The sequence below is a fragment of the Larus michahellis genome, chromosome 12, assembly GCF_964199755.1.
Source record: "Larus michahellis chromosome 12, bLarMic1.1, whole genome shotgun sequence".
In the NCBI taxonomy this organism is placed as follows: domain Eukaryota; kingdom Metazoa; phylum Chordata; class Aves; order Charadriiformes; family Laridae; genus Larus; species Larus michahellis.
The window spans coordinates 5,377,759-5,393,615 of record NC_133907.1 but is presented as its reverse complement, the minus strand read 5'-3'; the positions used below and the strand labels follow the sequence as shown (position 1 = coordinate 5,393,615).

The 15,857-nt window shown below is 61.3% G+C and overlaps 1 protein-coding gene across 1 annotated transcript; it reads left to right on the top strand.

The window, feature by feature from the left end:
- The first annotated feature begins 488 nt into the window (after nt 1-488).
- DUSP15 (dual specificity phosphatase 15) lies at nt 489-15,784 on the top strand. Its single transcript, XM_074604812.1, has 16 exons — nt 489-958; nt 2,629-2,662; nt 4,881-4,963; nt 5,414-5,463; nt 6,141-6,215; nt 6,684-6,855; nt 7,028-7,198; nt 8,299-8,454; nt 11,992-12,114; nt 12,719-12,908; nt 13,589-13,632; nt 13,916-14,018; nt 14,344-14,445; nt 14,529-14,924; nt 15,087-15,205; nt 15,322-15,784. Exons 1-16 carry the CDS (start codon nt 938-940, stop codon nt 15,460-15,462), a joined length of 1,980 nt encoding a protein of 659 aa, XP_074460913.1. The 5' UTR covers nt 489-937; the 3' UTR covers nt 15,463-15,784.
- Nucleotides 15,785-15,857: the final 73 nt, after the last annotated feature.

Genomic DNA, 15,857 nt, shown 5'->3' with positions numbered 1-15,857 from the left:
GGGCCGCGGCGTGGCACCCCACAGGGAACAGGGGTAGGGACGACTTCTTCCCTGGCCCGGGCTGTCCCCAACCCCTGTGACACCGAGGAGCCACCTGCTCACACTCCGGGCAGGTGGACACCATGCAGTGGGCGGGGGGGCAAGGATCGGGGCTGCAGGGACCCTGCAGGCAGCCTGGGATCCCTGCCTGAGCAAGGCTGGGGGCTCGGGCGGTCCCCAGACCCCTGGCTCTGTCTCTGCCACCCTCCTGCTGCCAGGCAGGGACGGGGACCAGCACTTCCCCAGTCCCGGTGAGCCCAGTATGGTGCTAACGGCTGCTGGGGCTGGTGGCAGAGGGGGAGAACGAACGGGTCTAGAACCTTCTAAAATCCACTGCCTGCCCCCAGGTGTGGGGCCGGGGTCTCGCACACCCTGCGGCGGACGCAGGGAGGGGAGGTCACGGCACAGGCAGGGGAGGTGATGGCGCAGGCAGGGGCAGGCAGGGATGGGCATGGCGCAGGCAGGGGTGGGCATGCTGCCACAGACCTTCCTTGATGGAGCAGGACAAAGGTTTTGTTCTTCTCCCAACACTGCAGCCTTGTGCGGCGGCGGCGACAGGCAGCAGCCAGCGCGGCCCCCGCGCTCCCTCACCACGGCGCAGAGGGGGAGTTTCTCCTCCTTTGTCTGTTCCCGGCGAGAACAGCCGCCAGGGAAAGGCCTCGGCAGGAGCCGCAGAGGACGGCGGCCGAGATCCCCTCTGCCCCGGTACAGCCGCGCTGGGAACGATCCCGCCCCGCCACGGGCAGTGATCCCGAGGGAGCCAAGCTCTTCATGACGGAAACCCGACCAGGGAGCGTCCGGAGCGGGGACGGCGGCTGCGCCTGGGGACGGGGAGGACGGCAGCACTGGGGACAAGGACACCCGCGCCCTGTGCCCCGCTCCTCGCCAGCTGCCGGCCATGGGAAACGGCATGAGCCAGGTAACGGGGAGCGCTGGGGCGGCTGCTCTGCGGGGACGGCCATGCCGGGGCAGCTTGTCCCGGTGCTGGAGGTGGGAGACGCTTGCCTGGCTTGCCCTGCCGTGCCAAGCGGAGTTTCACCCACCAGCACCGGATCCGGCACAGTGCTCGGAGGTCAGGCAGCTTGTTTACCTGCTGGCGGAGTGAAATTGGAGGAGAAGCAGGCAGGGACCCTGTGCCAGCCTGCAGCCATGGCTGGGGGGTGTGGAGGGCAGGGATAACAGTGATCCTCTCTGAGGGAGGGGGGGAACCTTTCCCAACGCATTTAAAACCAAGGCACCAGCTCCCAAACACACACCATGGGCCCTGTGCGACCCAGAGCTCCGCAGTCCCACACTCCCTGCTCCGTGGGGCCAGCTGTGCTCAGTGTCACTGCCTGAAGGGGTTAGGTGCTATTTTGTGGTTGTTTGAGCTTCTCCCCGTCACAGGTGAACAGAGACACCTTCCTGCAGGAATACCCAGCTCCTAAGCTTTAAACGCCCCTCCCCAGCCCCATAACTGCTCATTATCTGGGGAAGTGCCCAGTGCTGCAGACGGGGCTGTATTGCCCCGTTTTCTCCAGCGAGGAGTGGGTCAGAAGGGTGCTAGGGACGGAACGTGCTGCTATTCATGGCTCAGCGTTCTGCCCTTGGGAGCTGCCCTTGCTAACTGGTGCTCTTCTACCACCTCCTTTCGGTGCCGCAGCTGCAAGTTAAAGGCACCCTGTCAGTAGAAAATTGATCTAAAATCTTAGGAATCGTAAAAAACCCTCTTTAAGCTGTTTGACCAAGAGAAACATTTCCAAACGGGGGAACTGAGATAAGTACGAGTCCAGCTGTGCTGGTAGAAACCACCTCTGCCTGCCTGGGTCCCAGGCACCAAACATCGCAGCAGAGAGAAGCTGGAGGGGAACCATCTGGACAAGGGGCTGAACAGTCTGGGGAGCCTTGCTGGCCAGGCTGGGAGACAGAGAAAATAAAAAATATCTCTAGGTGAGAAGGGCTGCAAGGTATCCCACTGCTGTATCTGCAGTGCAATTAACAGAGGCATTGTCAAGTAATTATCTTTTGAATACGAAAAGTGGAATTTCACAAGGAAAATAAGACGAAGACATGGTGTCCAGAGTGATCTGTTCAAAGAGGGCTCTCTAAGGCATAAAGCGAGGGGAAGCAGAGCTTGGGGCTGAGGAGGGGACCACCGCATCCACCCCAGGCTTCTCCGTGCCTGTTGCTTCCCCGTCCCTCGGGCAGCAGGACTTCCGCAGGCCGTGGGTATAGTCCAAGCTGTACGGAGGCGTATGTATCTTGCTGAGCTCAGATAAAAAAGCCCTAACAAAGAATCTATTGATAATAAGCAAGAGGAGCAATAAAAACGTCGTGGCTGACTCCCAGCGCCCGTGAGGGCGCAGTTCCAGGCAGTTGCGCAGGTTGGGGTGCCAGCACCCCCTGTGCTGGATGCCAGAGCAGCGGCAGCCCCGGTAGCAACCACGGTCACAGCCACCAATCCTGCCCTAGGGCAGGTGACTGTCACGTTAACCGCAGAAATTTGGCCTTTCTGGCCAAAGTCACTGCTTCTCGGGAGGGTTCCTGGTGCGATGGGTACCACAGCCCAAGGTTGCTGCTCATGCTGCCACTTCTCCTTGTGTCCCGCAGATCCTCCCCGGCCTCTACCTTGGGAACTTCATCGGTAAGCAGAGCCCCACCACCACAGAGACGTTCTCCGACGGGGAGCTGGGTTTGCTTGTGTTCGCACCTCCCTGCCTGCCAACGCTGCCTGATGCCCTGCCGCATGCACCCACCACGCGCTCTGCTCTGCCCCTCGGTTTGTGTCAGCAGCGGCAAGAGTGGAGGCACCAGGGGAAACGCAAGGCAGAAACCCTCTGCCTTCACTTTGGTTTCCTTATTTAACGTCTGCCCTGGGCTCTCGGGACACCTGGGGGGAAGGGGCTGAGGGGGGCTGTGGCCTCGCCAGGAAGGGTCCCAGCAAGATGTATCCCTGACATGACACCGCTGGCTGGGACCAGGAAGCCCTTGCGGCCATCCCGCTTCCTCGGTGCAAGGTAGTGAGCTGGGCAGGCTGGGAGGGGATGGGAGCATGCGGGGTGGCCCAGGGAAAGCCAGGCTTTGCTTTCAAACCTCCCCCAAGTCCTGTGGGAGTTCACCCGCCGCGGTGAGCTGTGCCATGTGCTTGAGCTGGCATGGATCCTGTGCCAGGAGCAGAGGAGCTGGTGGTGACACACCAGTGCGAGGGAGCAGGAGCAAAGCCACTCGGAGTGATGCACCCCAGTTTCGCAGCTGTAGGAGCAGGCTGCCCACTCTCAGGATGGACTTTCTCCTGGAGACATTCACCTCTTTTCACATCAGTTCACTATTTTAAGGGGTTTTCAGTGTCAGAGGACAATTCATGACGAACTACTGGCATCTGCCATGACAAACCGGCACTTAGTAGCGCTCCTGCCTCCCTCGTGGCACGTTTGGTAGTTGATTCCTGCTGTAAGTGCTGAGAAGGTTTATAACTGCTGGTGTGAATTGCTAAGAAAATGCCATCAGAGCCTGAGCAGCAGCATCAGCCCCGGCTGGGACAGCCCTGTGGTCCCTGCACCATGGAGCACCTTGGGGTGGGCTGGGGGCTGCGGCTTGCTGGGAGCAGAGGGGCAAGGGCACCCAGTTCCCGGGTTCATCATGGGGGTTTCTGCGAGTAACCACTAACGTAGGGGCCTGATGCCACCTGAGCATCACTCTACCAAGCAATGCAGCATGACAACAGAGATTTCAGGCCTGCTACGTTAAGCAGAGCTCACAGAGACATTTTCTCCAACTGAAAGCTTTTCCAGCCACTGTAAGCCTTGATGCCAGTGTCACTAATTGTTGTCATTCTGCCTGCCCAAGGCAGGTGGGAAGGTGGCACGTTCTGTGGAAGTCCCCATGAGGGTCCCCACTTCCCTCCCCACACGCACAAACAACCTGGCTCACCCGCAGATCGTCTCTCTGGAGGCTCACTGCTATTAAAATTCACATCACGCTGTTAGCACATTGCGGTCTGGATTCCTGAGCCAAGGTTTTACACCACGTGGAAGTTTAGAAACCCAAAACGACGAGATGGGAAAAATGTTGCTCCTCCTCTCTGGCAGCTTGTGCAGCATCCACTGGTCATGGTATGAAAGGGAGATGGCTACAAAGCTGCTTGGCCAGCAAGACGAGCACGCTCTCCTCCCAGTGTAACAACCACTGGGCTGGACCAGGATCACAACCAGGGATGCTGAAGCATTAGAGAGAAGCAGGTCATTGCCCCAGAAAGCTGAGAAAACCCAATTTATTTGCATGCAACTGCAGCGAGGATACATGCAGAGTGCTGCTAATCACCCTTCGGGTGTTTTCCACAGCCCCCTTGGGTGCTAAAGGGGAGCTTAGACAGACCTGGCCAGACTCGGGGGTGATGTGAATGGCTGCAGCTCCGCTTCCATAGTTCACAAGATAAAGCAGATCCCTCAGGCCGCAGCAAGTCCCATTGCCACATGCGTGTTTGCACAGGGGAGGTGCAGGCAGAAGACACATCTCCTCCCCGAACTGGGGACAAGTACAGGCAGGCGGGAAGCTGCCTGCTTGCAAAGGAGGGAGTTTTTTTCCATGCCGATGTGAATTCTCACCCCAGCACAAGCAGTGAGGTCAAGTGCCTTTGGAGGGAGGAGGTCTCTGGTTTGGTATCGTGGCGGTCGCATTCCAGATTTTGAGAACATGTTTGGGTATTTGCCCGTGTCTGCGCTGCTGCGTGTGGGGGGTGTGATGCAGCCGATCCTCAAGCAAGGCTTTTGCGTGCTGTCTGTCCGCAGGAGCGCAGCAGATGCACTTGTGGGAAGAAAAGGGCAAGAAACAAATAAGTGCTAATATCTAGTTTTATCCTTTAGATGCCAAAGACCTAGAGCAGCTAAGCCGGAACAAGATCACCCACATCGTTTCAATCCATGAATCTCCCCAGCCGTTGCTGCAGGTAGGGTTCTGTGCCTGACACCACTGTGCATATTTCTGCAGCTCCTTCCATGCTGCAGCACCTTCCTTCCTCTTCTGAGCACCCCATGGCACGTACACCTCTCCCCTCTCCCCACCAGCAGTCCCAGAGGAGCTGGGCAGCCGCCCCAGCTCTGGGAAACGGGCTGTCTTGTGACTATAACCTGGCCTTGAACGGGAAGCTATTTCCAGCTCTCCAGCATCATCTTGTTTCCCACCCCCTCCCACCAGCTGCCTGTCCCCTGCTGCTCTCCCCACGCTCCTGCCAAGGGAGAGAGCGGCCCCATCCCAGCACGGGGGGATGCTGCGTTGGGGGAGTGAAGCGCAGGCAGCACTGGGACGGGGAGCAAAGGCACTGCAGGACCAGCTGCGAGCACCCATGACACCCCAACCACAACATCCGAGTTTCTCCTCTTCCTTTTGTGTCTTCCAGGACATTACCTACCTCCGCATCCCCCTGCCTGACACCCCCGAGGCCAATATGTGAGTACCGCAGGGAGGTCAGGGCCAGCCTGGGGCGTGCGGGAGGGCTGGGCTCTGCCGGGCAATGGGGGGTGAGGGTTCACAGCACCCTGAGCCCTCAAGGTGCCACCTCCAGCTCCTCAAGTGCAATGACCCGCAGGCCAGAGGCGCAATGCCCCAGTGCTGGGAACTACCTTTGGACCCCAACAGCTTCCCAGCTCAGTAACCGCTGGAGAGCAGGTCCCATTCCCGGGGCGAGGTGAGGGGCAGCCCCTCTGCAGCACTGACAGAGAGGGGCAGCCAGCATCCCCCCGGGAGGTGCCTGGAGAGGGGAGCGGGTAAAGGGCGTGGAACCAGCCAAGGGTGCTGGCATGGCATGACCTGCCAAGCTCCCGCTGTCCCATCACGAGTCACAGGAGTCCCAGGGCAGCTGAGCAGCCCCACATGTCCCCAGCACAGCTGCACAAAGGCACCCACTCCTGTCCCCAGCACAGCATGAGCTAGCCCATGCACCTTCCCTTGGGGGGAAGCAGCACCGAGTTGCTCAGGTCTCAGCAGCTGCTCATGGTGCTTGTAAAGCAACAGGCGGTTTATATTAGTGCTTCATCCTCAAACCCTCAGGGCTGCACTGCATGCAGCCTAGGAGTCATGTTCCACCCCTAAAGTCCTTATTCTGTCTGGTTTGTTTTTCCTGCTAGCAAGAGGCACTTCAAGGAATGCATCAGTTTTATCCACCAATGTCGCCTGCATGGAGGGAACTGCCTCGTCCACTGGTAACACTTCTTTCCCGTGCCCAATGCCGTGTCCCCCCAGTACAGCAGAGAAGAAGTGACCCAGCCTCCCACTTTGGCTGCAGACCCCTAACCAAAGCCAGCCTGTGCCAGAGGGCTCCATGCCCACGGATCAACCCAGGATCCACCCTCAGCTGTGGCTTTTGCCTCAAACCAAGTGGATCCAGGCAGCACTGGAGACGGGGCAGCTTTTTACTGCAGCTGAGTTGAGCGGGAAGAGTGGGGTTTGGGGCAGGCAGCCAGGCAGCAGCCACTGCTCTTGCTTCCCCAGGGAGGAGCGGGTATTTTTAGGCAGTGATGGAGAAGACCTTGGAAGGGCTCAGGCCTCCCAGAGAGAAAGTTCTTGGAGAATAGGAACTGAAATAGCTGAAGCACAAGGGTGGAGGAAGGGGCGAGCGTGGGGCCAGGGTGTGCTGCTGACAACAGCCCTTCTGCCCTTTCCTTTGCCAGCCTTGCCGGCATCTCCCGAAGTACCACCGTGGTTGTCGCCTACGTCATGGTCGTCACAGAACTGAGCTACCAGGAGGTGCTGGATGCCGTCCGAACCATCCGGCCTGTTGCCAACCCCAACCCTGGCTTCAGGCAGCAGCTGGCTGAGTTCAACGGTGGTGCAGCCCGCAAGGTGGGACCAGCTTCTGCCACCCATGCTCTGCTCCACAGCTGAGCCTGCCCACGGGTCTCAGAGCAAGGATGAGTTCCCAGGGGACTAGGTTGCTTCCCTGCTCCCCTTACTGGCAGGCTTGGGCTTGTCCTTGGAAACAGTCACCTAACTCTGCTTCTCCCTCCTTCCCTAGGTCCGCAGGCACCTGAAGCAGAGATATGGGACATCCCCTTTCAATGACGAAGAAGAAATAAAGGCCCTGTTGCCAGCAGGGAGAGGAGGACCATCCAGGACAGAGGGAGCTCTGCAAGGACTGGTCCCAAGAGCCAGAGACATCAGGAGCACAACTCCCTTCCTGCTGCGGGTAAAGAGGACGTTCTCCTGCATCCCAGCTTGTCTGAAGTGACCCCGGCCAAGGGAGAGCGGCGAGAATCACCCAACAGCCTGGGAGAGACAAAGGAGCCGCAGCGCAGGGGGCCGGGGGAGCACTGCACAGGGGAGCTGCTTCAAGGCCAGCTCCTTCTTCTCTTCTGGGGTGCGAGCGTGCCGTCCTCTGTCCTGTCTCTCAGCTGTCGGGGAGGGATTCATGTGCACTGCCGGGCTCTGCAGTGCTCAGTGGGCTCAGTCTCTTTGTGTCCAGCGTATTGGGGATGCCCGGCGAAAGGGCAGCTGACAGCCCCCAGGTCACCGCAGGCATTTGCTTGGGACAGTGACAGAGGGGGTCTCTCCTGCCACAGGGCCAGCACCCAGGCGATGCCAGCAGCAGCTTTAGCACTTGGGTACCCACTGCACGGGCCCTGGGGTGCACAGGGTGCGGGAGAGCCGGCGCTCCCCTCGGAGCGGTTTTCCCACCAGCAGCACAAGCTCCCAGAGCCAAGGTGGCTGCGGAGCAGGGGCAGACGGATGGAGCAGCAGGTAATGCCACTGCACTGGCTCCCAGGCAAGGGTCCAGCTCCAGCCCTGCCAAGCACAAGCCCTGAACAAGCACTGTAGCTTTAGGAGTCCATTGCACCCCATTCCCATCCATCCCAGGGCACAATCTTTAAAAGGTGGGAACTAAGCATTTAACCTGGCCAGACCTCACTAAAACAGAGCCTTAAGCCATTTTGCTTAAAGACTTTCTATGTCCCCCCAGTAATAAACACCTCTTCTCCAAGGTCTGCCTGGGGCACAGCCTGACTCCCCTGCGATGGCCGGATCAGAAGGGGGACACTGAGGAGGAAGGTCCCAGCATGGGGCAGGTCTGGAGGCTGCTGCTGGTGGCTCTCTGCAGCCCGGGGAGGGGTGGGGAAGGAGTGCAGTGGGCTGGGGACACTGGCATGCCCAGACAGGGGACCACCCTCCTGCCCTATGGGAAGGTTACAAGAGAGACCAGAAACCCAGGTGCCACAGCAAGGCTCTCTGTGGGGACAGGGTCTACTCCAGGATAGCTCAGGCACTCACGTGGAGCCTGTTTCACTGCAGCCTCTTCACTCACCTGAGATGGAGCCTCCCAAGAGCACTGTGTCCAAGAGCTGGCTGGCTTGGAGTACTGGGAGCCTGGCACCAGCTGGATATCACAAGTCCCAGCTCCTCCCCAGGCTTGTCCTATTTACACCTTTCCCTGAGGCAGAGTCACAGGTGAGGAAGATGGTGGGGATGCCCATCTGGGTCATCAGCAACTCCCCTGCTGGGAGCCAAAGCATGATTCTGGGTCCTCCCAATCCCTGCCATCCCTCTCCCACAGGGGACAGTGTCCCCCAGGGGCCAGAAAGGGACAGGGACAGGCACCTGCAGGGAGTTTTCCAGCTCTGCATTGGACAGGGTGCCAGGCACAGGGTCCCAGAGTGAAAGAGCTTCCTGGGGAGTGGGGACTGCCTCTGCCCTGGCTGCTTCCAGGAGACATCAGCATGGGACACGCCATGTCCATCAGTAATTAATAATTGCTTGTTCGCTTCTGCGTGGCAGCTGTGGCTGAAGATGAGCATCCCGAGGGCCCCTTGGCACCCGCTGTGCCCGTGCTCAGGCGGTGCGGGCCCCCTGCACCAAGAGTGCTGCATGGGGTGCGCGGAGCAGTAGAGGCAGGAGGCTGGTGGCTGAGGTGGCGTTGTAGCCACCACCCCAGGCTGGTGTGCCATGCCATGCTCCACCTTTCGGTGCCCTAAACCTCCCCTTTCATTTACATTAGGGTAATTTAGGAGGGTGCTGCAGCAGCTGCTCCTCCTGGAACCCAGAGGTTCCTGTGTAAACAGCCCCTTGGCAGGACCCACACACCCACTCCTTTTCCACCTCCACAGAGCTTCGGGGCCGTGGTTCCTCCTGCTGCCAGCACCTGGGTGCTGCCTTGGGGTGACCCAGGTGGGCTGGGAGCCTGACTCCCACCTTGCTGAGCCCACAGAGTAACCAGGGGTTCATCATCCTCTGCGGCTCCTGCACCCTCTGCAGTGGGGTCCCCCTCTCCTCCCAGCTCCTGCCAGGCTGCTCCCCCAACTCCCTCGCCCCCAGACCACAGCTCTCCAGTGCCCTTCGCCCCTCTAGCACCCAGCAGGGTGATCGCCCTGCACCCCAGGACCACACACGCGGGATGGACATGCACCTCGTGCATGGCTGCACTACGCCCTTCAGCCCCACACCAGGATATGCTGTGTGGAGGCATTTACACCCAGGATTTCCCTGTTCACACTGTAAACCCATGGCAAGGCTGAACACTGGGCAATGGCACCTCCAGCCCAGCTCCATCGCACCACAAAATGTATTTATTTTGGTAGATCTGGTTTGCACAACTGGAAAAACCCATGCAAGGTCAGGGTTAGCTGTGAGTTAATGTTTGACTCCTTTCGAAGTTCATTTCAGCATGAAAAGTTTAAGGGTTAAGCAGCTTCGCCTTCCCTGCGCAGGGAGCAGCATGGTGGGGAAACCGGCTCTTGAGCATCTTCGCTGATGCTGGGGTAATTAGATCCCATGGGTCCCGCGCGTCACTGCGCGGCCGTCACACAAGATGAAATCCCTGGTTGATAAAGGCTTATCCTGTTGGGCTGCGGCTGGCTAACAAGCCGGCGGCTACGATTATCTCCCAGCCTTGGATGTAATCTGTTCCAGCCGTTGCCCTTTGCCATCACCCCACTTCCCAAAGCAGAAAAGGGAGATGCAGATCCTCCATTAGTCAGTTGCAGGCCCTTTTCCTGCAACATGGCCCCTGGACAAGGAGCATGGCGGGGGCCAGGGCGCTGCCCCAGCGGAGGTGCAGCGGGCTGGAAATCCCCTCCTCGCTGGCGTACGGAGAGCGGAGCGGCTTCCTGCGCTGCCTCGAGTTGCAGGCGTTGCCAGCCCAGATGCAGCAGCACCGGCGAGCACGACCCAACGCTGGCTGGGCCTGGGGGTCCTACCTGCCCCCTCTCTCCCCCTCCCCAAACCGGGACTCCCGCAGCTCCCTGCACTCAGAGCCGCAGCGCTGGCATCGCCACCTCCTCCTCCTCGCAGGCAGGGAGAGCCACGCAGCAGGCAGACCCCAGGTCAGCTGCAGCCCCGCACCCTGAGCAGGCGGAGGAAGGGCTGGCAGGCTTTGCTCTGCAGCAAAGGGGCCACGGACAGGCTCATACACCCCTGTGTGGTCCCGTGTGCCGTCCTCCTGTCCCTGTGCCCTGCGGGAAAGCCCGGGGCTGGGTGCTGTGCTGCTGCTTATTCATTTTGAGGCTTTGCAGCCCACCAGCTCTCGGGACTCTCGTCTCTCCTCCCCATGAAAGGTGACTTTCTCTGACTCAGAGCTGGAAAGGAAATCCAGCGGGCTGCGAAAGGAGACCCGGTGAGCTGCGGGCCGGGCAGAGGAGCTGGGTTTCCCCACACAACGACATGTGGCTCTGCAGTGGTGACGGAGGAGCAGTGTCACCTCAGGGTGTCCCAGTGAGCCCAGAAGGCAAAGCCCACCCAGCCCATGCCCTGCTGCTGGGGTGGGTGGGGGTCACGCTGCCAGTCCTGCTGCAACACAGCCCTTTGCAAGGGCAACCGGGTGATGCTTGGTACCAGCCAGCTCCATCCCTGCCCTCTGCAGGGTGAAATCCCGGTTCCTGCTGAAAGGACAGCTGAATGGGGCTCCCCACTGGAAGGAGAGAGGGACAAACCCTCCTGGTAGCCACAGCCAGGAGCCAGGAGTGAAGGGGCTGTCTGGGACTCCGTGCTGGGCTCAACCCTCTCCTCATCTCACCCACACGGTCACCCACCTCCCTACAGAGCAGCGCAGGCGCGGGAAGCCATTTCCCAATGTGTGGGAAGGCCAGTGCCCAGAAGTGCCATGACCACAGTCACCGCGTCCCCTCTGCAGGGACAGCTTCTGCCAGGAACCCTGAGGCCGGCGGGGAGCCAGCATGGGCACGGGATGAGTCAGGCTCCTTCGCTGGCCCCCAGCAGCCCTTGGCACAGCTCATCTCTGCCCTTCCCACCCAGTTCCCTTTCGACTCAGCACCCAGAGCCCCGCAAGGCAGATGTGAGTGTTAGAGCCGAGGAGAGATTTGAGAGATGGGGCAATGTCACTGCTCACACCAGCCTGGAAACCCCATGCCTGTTCCCGCAGCTCCCCACACCCGTGGGCTGAAATGCTGATTCCACTGGAGGACACAGCCCCTGCTGCAGGGAGGTGTCCTAGTCCCTGAAGCAGGAGGATCGAGGAACGGGGTCCCTTGGTCCCTTGTCCCCTGCGGGGAGCATGTGGGAGTCCTGAAAGTCTGAAGAAATGCACCTGGGAGGGGTGCACGGGTGCAGGGGAGTCCCCTGTGCTTTCCGGTGGCCTCTCCTGTGGGTGCGAGGTGCCCAACCCCGTCCCCCCCGCCTCTGTCCTCTCTCCCGTGGGTGGCCCTGTCCCCTTGTCTGTGGGTTGTCCTGTTCCCGCTGCCGTGGGTTGCCCTGCGTCTTCTCCCGTGGGTGCAAGGTGCCTGTGCCCTCTCCCGTGGGCTGCCCCGTGTGTCGTCGTCCCCCCCTCGCCGGGCTGGCAGCGCAGCCAGAGCCGTCGGCGTCGGGCGGGAAAGGGAAAGTGAAAGCGGGAGCGGCGCTTTCGCTTTCGCCGCCCCAGCACGTTCCCTCGGGGCGGCGGGGCCGGGCCGGGCCGGGCCGGGCCGGGCCGGGCACGGGGTCGCGATGGCGGAGCCGGGGGGCCCCATGCGGTTGAAGGAATGGCTGATCGCGCAGATCGACAGCGGCCGGTACCCGGGGCTGCGCTGGGAGAACCGGCACCGGACGCTCTTCCGCATCCCCTGGAAGCACGCGGCCAAGCAGGATTACCGGCAGCAGCAGGACGCCGCGCTCTTCAAGGTACCCCGGGCTCCCCGGGACCCCCGCCCGCCTCCGGCAGCATCCCCGGGACCCCCCCACCCAGCTCCGTGCGCACCCCCGGGGTTCCCTATTGCCCGGTCCTGTGCATACACCCGGGACCCCCTGCCCGGTTCCACGCACACCCCCAGGGTTCCCCATTGGCCGGCTCTGGGAATTCCCCCAGGACCCCCCATCTGGCTCCATGCACGCCCCTGGCACCCCCTGCCCGGCTCTATGCATACCCCCGGGGCTGCCCAGCTCCATGCGCACCCCTAGGACCCCCCACTTGGCACCATGCACACCCTCGGGACCCCCCACCCAGCTCCATGCACATCCCCGGGGACCCCCTGCCCGGCTCCACGGGCACCCTTGGGACACCCCACCCAGCTCCGTGTGCACCCCCGGTGCTCCCTATTGCCCAGCTTCATGCATTCCCCTAGGACCCACCACCACCCAGCTCCCTGCAGGCTCTCAGGGCACACAGGCCCCACTCCCCACTGCCCGCCGCCCAGCCCCTCGTACCCCAGTGGGCCTCCTTGGCCAGTGGAGCAGGGTTCTGGGGCATGGGCAGCCCCCACAGTACAGGGCACCCTCTGCCTGGCAGGCTTGGGCCATCTACAAGGGGAAGTACCACGAAGGGACGGACAAGGCTGATCCCTCCACCTGGAAGACGCGTCTCCGCTGCGCCCTCAACAAGAGCACAGACTTTCAGGAGGTGCCCGAGCGGAGCCAGCTGGACATTTCCGAGCCCTACAAGGTGTACCAGATCGTGTCCGATGGCACCCGGGACACAGGTATGTCCCTGCTGTCCCTCCTCTTGCGCCAGGCTTGGGGCTGATGCCTGTGCTATGCCTGTACGAGCCCCATGTCCCACAGACATCACCCTTTGTCATGGTTTAACCCCAGCTGGCAACTAGGACCATCCAGCCATTCACTCACTTCACCCTCAGTAGGGTAGGGAGAAGAGGGGAAAAAAAACCTCGTGGGTTGAGATAAAGATAGTTTAGTAGAACAGTAATGGAGGAGAAAATAGTAATAATAATGGTAAAAGAATATGCAAAATAAGCGATGGAATACAGTTGCATACCACCCAGTGATTGATTGCCCAGCCCATCTGGAGCAGCAATCGCAGATTCCTGCCCCCCAGCCAACCCAGCATAATGTCTGTGGTATGGAATATTCCTTTGGCCAGCTTGTGCTGCCTGTGCTCCCTCTCAGCTGAAAAAGCCCTCGACTTAATATAAGCATTACTTAGCAACAGCTAAAACAGTATGAGTTACCAACATTTATTCTCATATTAAATCCAAAACACAGCAGCTACTAGGAAGAAAATTAACTCTATCCCACCTGAAGCCAGGACACCCTTCCTCCCTAGTTGACTTCCTCTCTGGGTGTCCCGGGCAGCCAGGTGCCTTCCCAGGGTCTGTTCCTGCCATTTGCCGGGGCCTTAGTGGGTTTTTCTTGCTCTCCGCAGAGAAGGATGGTGACATGCGGTCCCCAGCCGGTGAGAATCAGCAGGTGAGCCAGCTCCCCGCCCCGTGCCATCCGCCGCAGGAGCTGCCTGCAGGCTGGAGAAGGTGGGAGCCCCAAATCCTGCCTCGTCCACTGGCTGCTCCCCTGCCTGCGTCTGTCGCACCAGGCAGCTGGTTCGCTTGAGCATCACCGAGAGTCTCCTGTGCCACGCACCTACCAGACTTAGGCAGGGGATCTGCCGGCATGTGGGGTCCGTGGTGGAGGCAGGAGCCGGCTCAGGGCCCCCCGCTGCCAGCTCAGTCCTCACTACAGCCACTCTCCTCCCCAGGGAAACGCCACGAGGAGCCCGGAGGAGAAAAGCCAGAAGGGCATGACGGAGACATGCCGTGTGTCTCCACTGCCCTTGCTCTCTGCCCACCCGGCCGAGCGAGGTGAGGAGGGTCCCCGGCAGCGGGATGGGGCTGGGAGCACACGTCGCCTGGCAGGAGCGACCCCACTCTCCGCAGCCTCACACCCTGTCCCTTGTGCAGGCAACGCCTGTGGGGATGGAGATCGGGGCTGGGGGCTCCCTCCATGCCCCAGAGCGAAGCCCCAGATCGTGTACTTATGGGATTTAATGAGGCCCAGTAACGAGCAGCAGTGGTGAGAAGCACCCTGCTGCCCATCTGTCCCAGGGGTTGGGGCTAGGACAGCACCTGAGGTCCCTCAGTGCAGCTGCCCGTGCCCCTTTGCCACCTCCTCTCTGCTCTGGCCCAGGGTACCACGTGAGGGGAGTCTTCTATGGCTGGAACCCGACCCACCACCACCTTCTCCCTGGACCCCCATCCTACCTCCCTGTGGAGGATGTCAACCACTCAGGTAGGAGCCGTACTGGCCGGGCAGTGCCCTGGGTGGCCCCCCAGGACCAGGCTGCCCATGAGTTGACCCTCCCCTCACCCCAGACTGCTGGCTCCACGTCCGACTCTACTACTGCGACGTGCTGGTGAAGGAGGTCACCACCCGCACGGCCGAGGGCTGCCGCATCACCTCCCGCGCTGTGCCGGCCGACAACGAGCACCTCTACGGCCCCTCCTGCATGGAGCAAATCGAGTTCCCCCCGCCGCGGGCGCTCGGTGGCAGTGGCCGGGTGGCCAGCATGACCGATGTGCTGGAGAGGCTCCTGCCCCACTTGGAGCGCGGCGTGCTGCTGTGGGTAGCGCCCGAGGGGGTCTTCATGAAGCGCCAGTGCCAGGGCAGGGTGTACTGGAACGGGCCACTGGCCCCACACAGGGACTGGCCCAACAAGCTGGAGAGGGAAAAGACCTACAAGCTGCTGGACACGCAGCAGTTCCTGCAGCGTAAGTGCCCGCCTGCCACTCCAGGCGTGTGGCTCCACTGGCCCCTGCCCTGGGAGACCCCGATTCCCTCAGGAATGGGGCCAGGTCCTACCCTGGCACGGCTGCTCTGGGCTGTGGGGCCTTGGGGACCCCATGTCCCCTGACAGCGCCAGTGTCTTGCAGAGCTGCGGGGGTACCTGAGCCATGGACAGCCCACACCGCAGTACCAGATCCACCTGTGCTTCGGGGAGGAGTTCCCCACCAGCGCCGGGCACCACTTCCAGAAGCTCATCATGGCCCACGTGAGTACGCACTGGGGCTGGTGCTCATGGTGGCACCGAGCTGGGCACCGGGGCAATCGCGGTCAAAGGGGGAAAATATCCTGCACCCGTCCTCCGTCGGCTCTGTGCCTCCGCAGGTGGAGCCTGTGTTCGCGCGGGAGCTCTTCCATCACGCCCAGCGCATGGGGCCGACGCTGCTCCGTGACTCCCCCCAGCCCTGCGCCCCCGGTGCCTCAAGCCACATCATCCGTGTCCTCAAACAGCTCTGCCAGCCCTGAGCCCGGGCAGGCGGGAGAGGAGAGCCCAGTCGCGATGAAGCCTGGGAGTGGGATGCTCTGCTGCCCCACAGCCCCGCTCCGGCCACGTTCCCCAAACCGGTGTGCATGGGGCGCTCAGCGCTGCGGGTCCGGACGCAGGCAGGCATTGGCCGGGGGGGGGCAGACGGCTGCCACCCCCACACAGATCACTATATTTATTCCCCGGGTGGGATTTGCTGTGTGCTTGTTTGGTGAGCCGGGGCAGAGCCAGCTCCATCCTTGTGCCTTGCACCGCCTGGACTCGCTGTTCGCGAACCTTAGAAATAAAGGTTGTGTTTCAGTACCGCTGGCTCCGGTGGGGGGAGCTGGCTCCGGTCTGAGGGGGGCACGGGTGGCCAGGGAAGCCGAGCCCAGGC